At 48.3% G+C, this 10,972-nt stretch overlaps 3 protein-coding genes across 7 annotated transcripts in view; 1 reads left to right on the top strand and 2 right to left on the bottom strand.

The window, feature by feature from the left end:
• LOC147257930 (actin-binding protein WASF3-like) overlaps nt 1–2,890 on the bottom strand; it is a 9,147-nt gene extending 6,257 nt beyond the window's left edge. For all 3 annotated transcript variants that reach the window (XM_086212177.1, XM_086212178.1, XM_086212179.1), the window contains exons 1-3: nt 2,768–2,890; nt 881–1,019; nt 215–349 (exon numbers count right to left, since the gene is read on the bottom strand). In XM_086212177.1, the coding sequence (XP_086068303.1) occupies nt 215–349; nt 881–1,013 (268 nt within the window). In that variant the 5' untranslated portion in view covers nt 1,014–1,019; nt 2,768–2,890. The remainder of the gene's footprint in view (nt 1–214; nt 350–880; nt 1,020–2,767) is intronic.
• A 1,429-nt stretch (nt 2,891–4,319) lies between these two features.
• LOC147257929 (reticulon-3-like) lies at nt 4,320–9,894 on the bottom strand. 3 transcript variants are annotated; one of them, XM_086212175.1, is made up of 8 exons: nt 9,838–9,894; nt 7,586–7,860; nt 5,794–6,001; nt 5,557–5,695; nt 5,350–5,415; nt 5,213–5,259; nt 5,029–5,087; nt 4,320–4,487 (listed from the first exon to the last, which is right to left on the bottom strand). In XM_086212175.1, the coding sequence occupies exons 2-8, from the start codon at nt 7,683–7,685 to the stop codon at nt 4,459–4,461; spliced, it is 648 nt and encodes a 215-aa protein (XP_086068301.1). In that variant the 5' UTR covers nt 7,686–7,860; nt 9,838–9,894; the 3' UTR covers nt 4,320–4,458. The 3 variants fall into 3 exon arrangements, with proteins under 3 accessions (XP_086068301.1, XP_086068299.1, XP_086068300.1); XM_086212173.1 differs by having other exon boundaries at nt 5,346–5,415; nt 9,838–9,890; XM_086212174.1 differs by lacking the exon at nt 9,838–9,894 and adding an exon at nt 7,943–8,821 and having other exon boundaries at nt 5,346–5,415.
• On the top strand, nt 9,145–10,891 carry gemin6 (gem (nuclear organelle) associated protein 6). Its single transcript, XM_086212176.1, has 2 exons — nt 9,145–9,547; nt 9,876–10,891. Exons 1-2 carry the CDS (start codon nt 9,417–9,419, stop codon nt 10,240–10,242), a joined length of 498 nt encoding a protein of 165 aa, XP_086068302.1. The 5' UTR covers nt 9,145–9,416; the 3' UTR covers nt 10,243–10,891.
• Nucleotides 10,892–10,972: the final 81 nt, after the last annotated feature.

Below are 10,972 nucleotides of genomic sequence, written 5' to 3'. Positions count from 1 at the left end.
TGGGCTGGATTGAATGAGGAGAGCAGGAAACAGGGATGGCGTCCACGGAGGGGGGAATCAAGACCAGCTGTCGCTCAGGTTCCTAAATCGGACCCGAGTCCAGTTGGTCTTGATTCAACCCTCCTTAGATAACGTGAGCCGGATGGACACCCAGACATGGTGAGGAATGGAGGGGAGGAACCAATGATGATATGGCGCAAGCGTCCAGCAGCACCTTCCTCCACGGTGGAGTCCAGCTGTGTGACCTTCACCGCCAGCAGGTCCACCCGCTCCTGCAGGCTACTCATCCTCAGGTAGAAACTGTTGGCCTCCGTGAAGAGCTCCCCAAAGATGTCCTCCGCGTGACGACCTGCCCGCCACCAACAAGAAACAACACAGCAGGACCATGTGACACCGTACAGATGACGGAGGCAAGCAACAAGACCAAATAAAACGCTCCATTCCAGGGGGCAGATGACGCAATGGCACTGAGGTCAGAGTGACTGTGAGCAGCAGGAGTCACAAGGACTGAGGCGCAATCACAACAAACGCATCAAAATGACGCTCAAACAACGACAGCGTGATTGTGGTTTGGGCAGGTTTTGAATCTGAGAGTTGCAAACAACAAGCAAACAACTTCTAAGATGGTGGTGGTGTGAAAGGAGTCAGGTTTACACCATGGAAGCCTCAAGTTTGTTTCATCTGGGTTTGTGCGAGTGGCCTTTCATCGTTAACCATATTTCTCAAATGATGATGTGGAGGTCCGGCCCTCGTCTGTGGGCGTCAGAATTTGGAACAGTTGGCTGCAGTTGTTCATTGTTTGGCGCAGAGCGGGACACTCAACGTGGGTTCACACGTGCCCGAGTCCGCCCGGTAACAGAGACAAATTTTCAGCACTCACTGAGTCCTCCCAGCTGTTTGATGACAGCAGCCAACGTGCTGTTGGTGACGCACTCCAGCTCACTGGCGACCCCATCAGGCAGAGTGCCGCGGCACAAATACCTGGGCTCGATGATCCGCTTCACCAATGGCATGGTTCCCTGGACACACACACACACACACACACACACACACACACACACACACACACATATATATCACATCAGAATCACACACTTGACATTGCTACGCGCGCCTGTGTGAGACAGAGCCGCCATGTTTGCTGCAGCGCCGGATTGGGTGTGAATGCAGCCGGATGTTCCAGGTGAGCCTCCAGGGAATTAAATAAGTCTGAGTCCCCTGAAGTGACCAAAGTGTGTTTGTATGTATGTGTGTGTGTGTGTATGTGTGTGTTTGCGGCAATCGCAGAGGGCATCACCATGGCAACAGAGCCTTTTACTTTACGCTCTGATACATACTGGAGACCATGGTTACTGTTGCCAGGAGACAGCATATTTGTATGTGTGTGTGTGTGTGTGATGGTTTTTGTTACTACCTGCAGTCCTTGTGGGGACTAAAGACAGGTCCTAATGTGGCAAAACCTAATTTCTGAGTCCCTGGTTGAGGTTGAGGTGTGAAGTGAGATTAGGTTCGGAATTCTTTTGTTGTTGCCCCCCCCCCACCCCGTCACACTTTCAACATCTGACAATCAATCCTCCAAACTCAGACTTCGCCAAATAACAAAAGGGAAACCAAAAAAGACAAAAAAACAAAAACAAAAGGGGGGGTCGTAAAGATGAAAAAGAATCAGAGTCCTCGTAAAATCAGATAAAAGCAAAATGCTATTTGGTAGAAGACAGAGAGCTCTCAACATTTCCCCTCACACCCATTGGATAATTTCTAATGACATCACAACAGCTCCTGCCCAACCAGCCTGATTCACCCCAGTTTTCAAAGCTAGAAGGAAACTGAAACCTCAAGTTGGATTTTGTATGTTTTACGTCGCACGTCCACGACGTAGACGGCGATGACTTCCAGCTGATGGGCCGCTGGGAACGGTTGCCCGGGGCCCCGCCAGACATGAGCACCGCCACTGGAAACAGCAAACACATGTTGCCGGTATGGGGTATGCTAACACTTCCCATCAACTACCATTCATTGTGCTAAGCTAACAGAGTAGAAATACTTTAAATCTTTGTTCTATTTGAGAACGAACAACTTCGGCCTCAATCGCTCAGTTTTTAAGCATCTAGGAGGAACAGAGCTTTGTGTCTGAGTCATTAGGATAAGTTGATCCATGGTCACATGACCCCTGTCCTGATGTCAATCCCCATCTCCAACTGGCGTTTTAAAAGGACTTTTACTTTTCACACGTTTGAGAGGTTCAGTGTCACAGGGAGCTCTTCGCTCTTGGCCGTCCAGGCTACCAGGTAATGGAACGTGTGACACGGTGCAGTGAAAGTGCTCACACAGACTTGTGTTTGTGTGTGTGTGTGTGTGTGTGTGTGGGGGGGGGGGTGATGGAGGAGGAGCCCGAGAGGAGGAGTGGTGTGGTCAGAACTGTCTCATCCAGATGCCTCCACATGTCACATGACCAACATCACCTGTGGATGGTCACAGATGCATGTCACATGATGTCACCTGCCAAATCATAGGGGAAATCACGACAACATCCCCCTCACACACGCGCACGCACGCACGCACGCACTAGCAGCATTACGTCATTGCCCCACAGCATGTGGAATCTGTGCGTGTGTTCAGCTCTCATCAATTGATCTATCGATCATCAGTCCCTAATGTCTGATCGGGTGACGTCATTCCAGCTGATCATCCATCACCAGCCGCGGATCGATCGGTCATACGCCAGTCACGAGCTGATCGGAACCAATAACGGATCGATGGGACTCACCCGCGTCCTAACGATCGGCTCCTACACGTCCTGATCCCCCCGTGCGGCTCCTCCGACACTCGGCGGCGGAGCGCGGACTCGTCCTCCGCCTGAGAATGATGCTGAAGGGGAGCACGATGAGGAGGAGGAGGAGGATGAAGAGGGAGCCAATCAGCTCCCACCCTGCCGCCTCATCGGAACTGTTCGGCCTGTGTCGGAGAACTCCGGCCCACCAGTCTCAGTGAGGAGGAGCTCAGCTAGACAAAGATTGACATGATGAGGAATCCACTGGGGTCATGTGAGGTCACGTTATATAATACTAATACTGTCAAAGATACTACAAAATTCCCATAAAGGAAAAAATGATGCTAACTTGAGGCCACGAGATATAAATTCCCGGTTTATGTCCAGGAGAGGAGATGCAGCCCCTTGATTTAAGAACTTTGAAGGAGATCTATGTCATTCCCTCATTTTAATTGATTTGTTGACTTGTTCTCTTAATTGAGTGAGGTTAGTTCTGTCTAGTAGCCTCCACTTCTATACTGTTGTTTTCTTCATGTGCAGAGGGGATTTTGTAGTTCAGCTACTCCAGCACCCAGCAGGTGACAGTGGCTTACTATTAGCTTAGCATGAACACGGATATCTACATGGGGAGTTAGCTTAGCATGAACACAGATGTCTACATGGGGAGTTAGCTTAGCATGAACACAGATGTCTACATGGGGAGTTAGCTTAGCATGAACACAGATGTCTACATGGGGAGTTAGCTTAGCATGAACACAGATGTCTACATGGGGAGTTAGCTTAGCATGAACACAACTACATAAGGTGTGAGGAACACACACAGACCAAAACAGTGCGTGAGTGCATTTGTGTGTGTGTGAGTGAGAAAAAGAGAGTTTTTGTCTTTCATGACTAGCGACTGGCTTTACTCCATCAAAAATGAAAACACGTGGTTACAGGCTCCTCCTACAGCTGTGGGGTGGGAACAAACGGCACGCTGACAGCGTCCTTTCACCAGCAGGATCAGCACCACGGAGAGCGCCCAGGCAGCACCTGGCCTGCTGACAACTGTTGGACAAGAATCAATAAAAAAAAAACATCTACACATAAATAAAGCACAGATTAGCGATGAGCGGATCCTGTTTGGCTGATGAATTCATGTACTTATGTGTTGTTGTTGTCTCTCGTGGCAGGACGTGACCGCGCATACCAGCTAGCGTAGCTGCTCCTGCTGGCACGAGCTCACACAGGTTCCTTTACAATCTTTTAACATTCTTGTGAAGTAAAAAATAAAAAAAACCAAACACATTTATATTTAAATAATAAAGTCATACAACTTAATTTAATCATCTGTTTTGACTTGTTGGCGTATTCTCAATGGCGGCGTCTTATGACAGCGTGCTGAGGAGAAGGGCGGGAAGGCGCTGACTGACGTTCTGGTCCTACGACGAGCTGAAACCCACTATGTTGTCCAACCAAACCAGACGGACCAGAACACTGAGGGTTTGAGGTGACGATGATGTCAGGGGTCTGATGGGAAATGTAGTTTGATGCGAAGGGAAACATGAAAGTCATGCAGCTGAGGACTCGTTTTGTCTTCTGTCAGATTTTATTACAAGTTGTTAATTTCAGGTGAGACACTGACACACGGACTGGTCACAGGATGGGGGTGGGGCCACCGTCTGTAGGTCACTCCGATTTGTTTTTTTTCACAGCTCCTGGTAGCCGGTCCTGAAGCCTGCGTGCGCGCACACACACACACACACACACACACACACACACACAAACACACACACACACACACACACACACACACAGCATCACATTGATCTGTTTACTACAATTAAATCACAATCAAATCAGGTCACTGTCTTGACTTCATCTAATCCCAGTGGTACCAGTACGACCAGTAGTACCGGGGAAACTGTGAGTATTTTTTATATAACAAAAGTACGCCATAACCGCCTGGATTCTACATGTAAATGTTAGTTAAGGCCGTCCCACCACCAACGCCACTGTTGATCATCAGGTTTAAAAACGGCCTGATTCAAGAGGACAAACACGCCGACGCCGCCACTACCATGGCGACTGTGGTGAATCACTTCCAGAGTGATCTGATGAGTGATGGAAACCCGACGGCCTCCTCATTACGTTTCCGAACTGTGGCGAGTTGAATCAATGTATAGTTTACACACTGGTGCACCACAGCTGGAGCGACTCGCCATCGCCATCGCCATCGTTCACGTGTGGCCGCTCGTTCACATCTGCTGTCAACTTACTTCTGCAGTGTTTCGTCCACTTTGGAGCGAATAAGCTTGACGCGGTGATCGATCTGCGTCTGAACACACACACACACACACACACACACACACACACACACACACACACACACACACAGCAGTGTTGAGTGTGTGATTCTGATATTCTGTCCAGGATGTGAGTGAGTCTGGGAAAAAGCGGTACCTTCTTCTTCTGGTAGATGAGCGGCGTGGTGAAGAAGATGATGTCAGCTGCACAGAGAGGAGAGTCGATGTTAGTTTACCTTTGGAACAGAAACGCCGCGGCACATCAACCAATCTGTACGAAGCAGCCTCACCCACGATGAGGAGGGTGACGCCATTGAAGACGGCGCCGATGTATGTCATCACCCACATGATGGCAGCCAACTGAAACACGCAAACAAACAGCTGACACAAACTACTGGATCCCTTGAAGGCTTTCTAAAGGTTGTTAACGATTCCGTCTCAGTGTTTCCGCCTCGTCCTCCATGTTGCCATGCTAACGTTAGCCACCATGCAAACACAGACCTTCAGGGAGTCGACCAGGTCTTCAACCAGCAGCAGCCTCCTGGTCTGAGAGCTGAACCAGTTCAGATGAACCAGAGACTCATCGGCCAGCTGCCGGACCACCTCCGGGGACAGAGAGATGTCCCGGTCCAACAGGGACCTGAGGAGCACAGAGGATGAAGGACAGAAGATAAAGGAGATGACACAATAATATACGACTGTCTCTTTACTGCCAGCATCGTTACTGCCGTCTCATACTTGAAGGGATGTCCTTCGTCGGACTTCTGAACCGCCTGGATCACGGACTTGTAGACCCGGAAGGTGATGGTGATGCAGAGGCACGCCAGCAGCAGGTACGACACCACGCTGATGGCAGACAGCGTCGCCACAGAGACCAGCACCAGCAGCGACATGCCAAACACCGCCGCCGACTTCCTCGGCTGCTTCCATTGGATGAGCTGCAAAGCTGCAAAGTGATAAACGGGTTGAACACAAATCCTGTGAGCAACTTCAACACTCTGCCGCTGGAGGCCCCTCCCAGTCATCACATCAGTTGTGCTGCCTTCAAATGTTCACTGGGTTGGTTCAGCACCATGGCATGCTAACAATGGCAAGCTAAGAATGAGCTTTTTGCTCATAATGAGACTGCGCCGGGCACTGATGATGCTAAACGGTGAAATTTGTTTTATTTTATTTTGAGTCGAGATGTTCAAAGTCGGGAAAACGTCTACTTATGTTTGTAATTAACATTTTCAACAAAAAAAAAGCTTCCAACATCTCTGTGACGATCAGCAGGCATCGATTGGCAGTCAGGGGTTCAGCAGTAGAGCCAGCGATCACACTGTGACCTTCCTGTGACCTCCAGGCTCAAAGGTTGCCTGGATGTGGAGACGCATCATCAGATGTATCAGGATTCAGCGGCGTGTTTTGTTCTTCATCTAGACCAGGAGAAACCAGTGAACCCAGTCAGACGTGTAAGCAGCTTGGGAATGTGACCCACTGAGCAGGGTCAGCTGACTCAGGACAATACAGCTTTGTCACAGCGAGCACATTTAACTAGCTCATAAGCTAACCTGGCATGCTAACTAGCACGTAGCTAACAGGCGCAAGACCAAGACAATAGAAAAGTAAAACCGTTTTAACTCCAGACAGGTTTCTTTTTTCATTAATTCAATGTGAATGTCTATTTGTTTCTTTGTAAAGCACTAAAACTACTTATGTGCTACTTACATGTTTTTTTCTCATGACAGCTGATCAGTGATTGATCAACAGTTTAATTTTGGTCGCACTTTTACATGTCATTTGTTAAATTCTTACTTAAAAAAAAAAAAGTCCCAACAGAACTGAAAACAAACCGGGGGGCAGCAAGCTAATGTTAGCAGCGCTCCTAGCAGCAACGTGCTAGTTATTGTAGCATCAGCAGCACACCAACAGCTGTCCCGCCACTCCAAGCCGCTGCGAAGGGCTAGCATGACAAATCAGCTGTCAGCTTCTGATCACCTCGCGGTCTCCATCAACAACATCCCCAGGAGAGGCTGCGAGCGTGAACAAACGTCAACAAACCATCCCGACGTCTACCGGCACCTCTGATGTCTCTGTGTTGGTTAAAGTTGTCAGCTGTGGTGCACAAACGCTGGAGTGTGTAGGACAAGTAACGATCAGCTCGTCCTCCGGTGCCTGAGTCAACGGGACGTTTGTCACACTGAGCCTGACTGTGATTCCTGGGTTTAAATGGCGACCATCCCGGAGCGTGAGGTGCTGTCCGTTCCAGCTCCACACTTCACCTCCTGTTTCCTTCAGTCCAATCAGCTGATCTTCTCTCAGGTTTCAATCCCTCATGTGAAACAGCTTTTCTGCTTCACGTCACTCTAGCGGCGCTTGAATGAGGTCAAAGGTCACTGTAAACTTGCTATTCACTCAGTTTTCAGAGGTTTTTAAGTATTTGGGACAAACCTTCAGCTCAGTATTTGATTATTCCCTCAATACAGACCCAGCATTTTTCGTCCAGGTGTCTGAGAGAGCGTCCCGTGTGAGTAGCAGGTGATCCTACCTGAGTGCGTGAGGTCTCCGAGTGACAAAGAGGAGGACGGTAATGAAGATGATGAGGAGGAAGAACTGTCGGAGCAGTTGGTGCTGGTGGAATCCGCCATCCTCTTCCTCTTCTCCTGTTGGCGACGAGCTAAAGGTTTAAACCTCAGAGCTCCTGACCTGCTGCTGAGTAGGCGGGACGTCCAAAGGAGGGCGGGGTCTCCTGAAGGGGTGTGTCCTCATGATTCACCGCAGTATTACTGGGTTACCTGATGCTTCACCACGTATCAGAAATGTCTGCAAAAAAACAACAAAACAAACCCAAATATGCTGACTCAGCATTTATCTGATCTGAACCCATCAACGTTTCTGATCTGACCTTTGAACCCTGAGACATTTGGGGTCATTTCTCTCCTCGTCTTCCTCCACCTGTCACATGACCGGGTTGTTTCAATGTGAACTGTGTTGGTGGTAAATGTTCTGGTGGCTCCGTGGATTCACAATGACATCAAATAAATAAACCCCCAGAAACGTTGATTTCTTATTTGCAATCATAAACGCATTCATGCATAACTCATTGTTACAGTTTGTTCTTCATTTTAACTTTATTATAATTATGATGATGATTATGATAAGTGAGCTGAGCTCTTTCAGCTTAGAAGTTTGAGCTAATATTTAACTGTTATACAAATTCCTTTAGAGCCTGGATGAATAATTATGTTGTTTAATTCATACCTCAAAGTTAAAATGGAGGGTGGAAATATTACATATTCATTTATGACTGCAGAGCAGTGACAATCATCTACCATGTCACTGGAAAATATACTCAGAAAAACACCAAAAAACTAAAAACTTTTTCTGACAGAGAACATTTTATTTGCAGCCTGTTTATTTCCTCTTCTATTCTTAGTTTATTCACCCAAAATAAATACCTATAAATCTATAGCTATCTACTCTCTTGTACTTTTATGTCTTTAAATGCTCAATAATTAGCAAGACTGCATTGTTTTAACGTTTTTAAGTTTGTTTGTTTTCATTTTAACTCGAACTGAGCTCTTAATGTTAAGAGTGACGTTAACCGTAATGACAAAAGCCAACTTATTATCAAATATTATATTCGTGTCCGTGCTCATAAGCAGCAGAGACGTTAGCACCGTGATGCTTGTTACAACGTTAGCAAAGGCCAGCTGGAGCTCGCTAACTGAGCTAGCCACGACCCCTTTCACCCCGGAGGGGGCAGACAGAGCGTCCGCTACTCCTCCGCGGCGTTCGGGCCCTGACATCTTAACGCGGAGTTTCCGGCTCACTTTTACGGTTGGCTTAGCTCATTTTTGCCGCGAGTTGCTGCTAGCAAGGAAACGACGTCATCGAAGACAAGTAACGTCGTATCAAAATAAAGTGAGAGGTAAATTTCACTGGGGAAAAAAAACCCGCTTTCATTTCTGTTCCATCTTATTTTTATTCTGCTTTAATAAGTTAAACTTTAATCGCGTTCTATTTCAATCTACAAACAACGCTGACAGGCCTCCACGTTTGACACGTGTTTTTTATTTTTAATAAATTAACACAGGAAGTGTAGACGGTTAGAGCACCTGATGTTTTGTTGTCGCTGATGGTAACTGGTACCGCCATAAAGCCACACATTTAGAGGAAGGTTGGTTCTATTGGCCACCTGCGGACAGCGGAAGCAGTTCATTTGAGACCGGGCGGACGCATCAAAACCTTTATTTTGGAGTCTCGATTCCACCGGCGGAAAGAGGAGCTGGCGCTACCCGTTGAGGAGCGTGTCGGAGCTGTGTTCCCGGTAAGATACCGTATCGATTGTTAATTTCAAATTGATCGGCGGGGCCACGATGCAGCGCGGCTGGTCTCAGCTCGGTCCGATGGAGTGGATGAGCTACGTCAACAAACAGGTGGAGGTGAAGGCGGGAAAAGACGAGGAGCTTCGCGGCTGGCTGCTCACAGTTGACCCGGTGTCTGCCAGGTGAGAATCCGGGCACGATTTGGCTCCATGGACGCAGAAACGTTAGTTTATGGTCGGATGTTGTAAACGGTGATACTCAGCGGCTTCCTGTGCTCCGGTCCAGCCGGGAGATCAGCATCAGCTTTAGGGAGCATCAGTAAATGATGCTCCTGCGCGCTGGTGGGTTTGTTTTATTCAGACATTCAGGAACGACTCGATGAATCAAAACCAGGCATTTGAGCAACAACTGAATTTTTTTTATGTAAAACAGAAGCAGCAGTAAATTCATTCTGGACTGCCCGACGCGCTACCGTGCATTGATGTGGGTCTGGTCTGGTCCTCCTTGTAGCCTGGTCCTGGTGAACTTCAGCGAGGTGGGCGGGGCCTGCTTGCAGGTGGTGATGGGTCACGCCGTGCAGCAGGTGGAGGTTCTGCAGGACGCGGATGAGGAGACAGCGAGGCGTCTGCAGTCGATCTTCTTGCCGCCTCAGAGCACCAGGCTGAATCCAGAGGAGCAACGGCGGAGGCGTGAGGAGGTCCGGCTGTGGCTGGAAAAGAACCGAATCCCGGTGGAAGAGGAGGGGGAGGAGCTGAAGGTGGCGGGAGCGCTCACGGTTGTGGCCCCTTACGGACCTGAAGACTGCAGCAGCTCCAACCAGATCATCCTGGACCGGATCCGGCGGCTGCTGCAGACGCCAACATGTGAAGCACGTTAAACTTTATAATTTGTCAGCGTGACGTCAAATCAACTGACCCCAGCGGAGCTCGAACTCTTAAAACTACTCTCGTTGAAGCTCCGCCCCTCAGCTGCTGAGGCCACCAGTTTGAGAAACCTACAAAAAATAATAAAATTAGTCTTTGTTTTGTGTGCTACGGCTTTTATTTTGAAACGTTTCAGTTCTGATTCCAGATCAACACACACGTTAAAAAAAAGGCTCAAAACTGTGACGTCAGATTTCAGTGCCTCAAGTGTTCCACAGGTGAAACCTCACCTGCGTCAGACGTTTAGACAGTTAAAGTTGTATTCACTGAATGTTCGAATGCCACAGAGCTGCGTACCTGCCTGGGTCAGATCAGCGCCGTCTCTCCAGGTGCCTCGGGTCCGGCTGAAGGAGCTGGATTTCTAAAAGTGTTTATTTTTTACAGAAATATGACCATGAACATAAGAAGTGACCTCTGCTCTCGATACTCACGTTCGTCTCACTGCCGACATGTAGAGTTTCTCCCATTTAGTCAGTTTCAGTCCTGTTCTCTCACCTAAATCAAATCAGGTTGAATGAGTGAGCGTATTCATCCCTTTTGGAATGTTCATGGTCGGAGCGCTGATGATGTCACAAAACACGTCTGTTGGTGAAGATATTTTTGATGGGCTGGCCGGGGTCCATCCAGAAAGAACGAGTTCACAGGGAAGCACAACAGTGGGATTGATTTTAGGCCCAACATCTG

The sequence above is a fragment of the Aulostomus chinensis genome, chromosome 8 (genome assembly GCF_037954235.1).
Source record: "Aulostomus chinensis isolate RoL2024-O1b breed Wild chromosome 8, RoL_Achi_v1.0, whole genome shotgun sequence".
NCBI lineage: Eukaryota > Metazoa > Chordata > Actinopteri > Syngnathiformes > Aulostomidae > Aulostomus > Aulostomus chinensis.
This window is presented reverse-complemented; position numbering and strand designations above follow the sequence as displayed.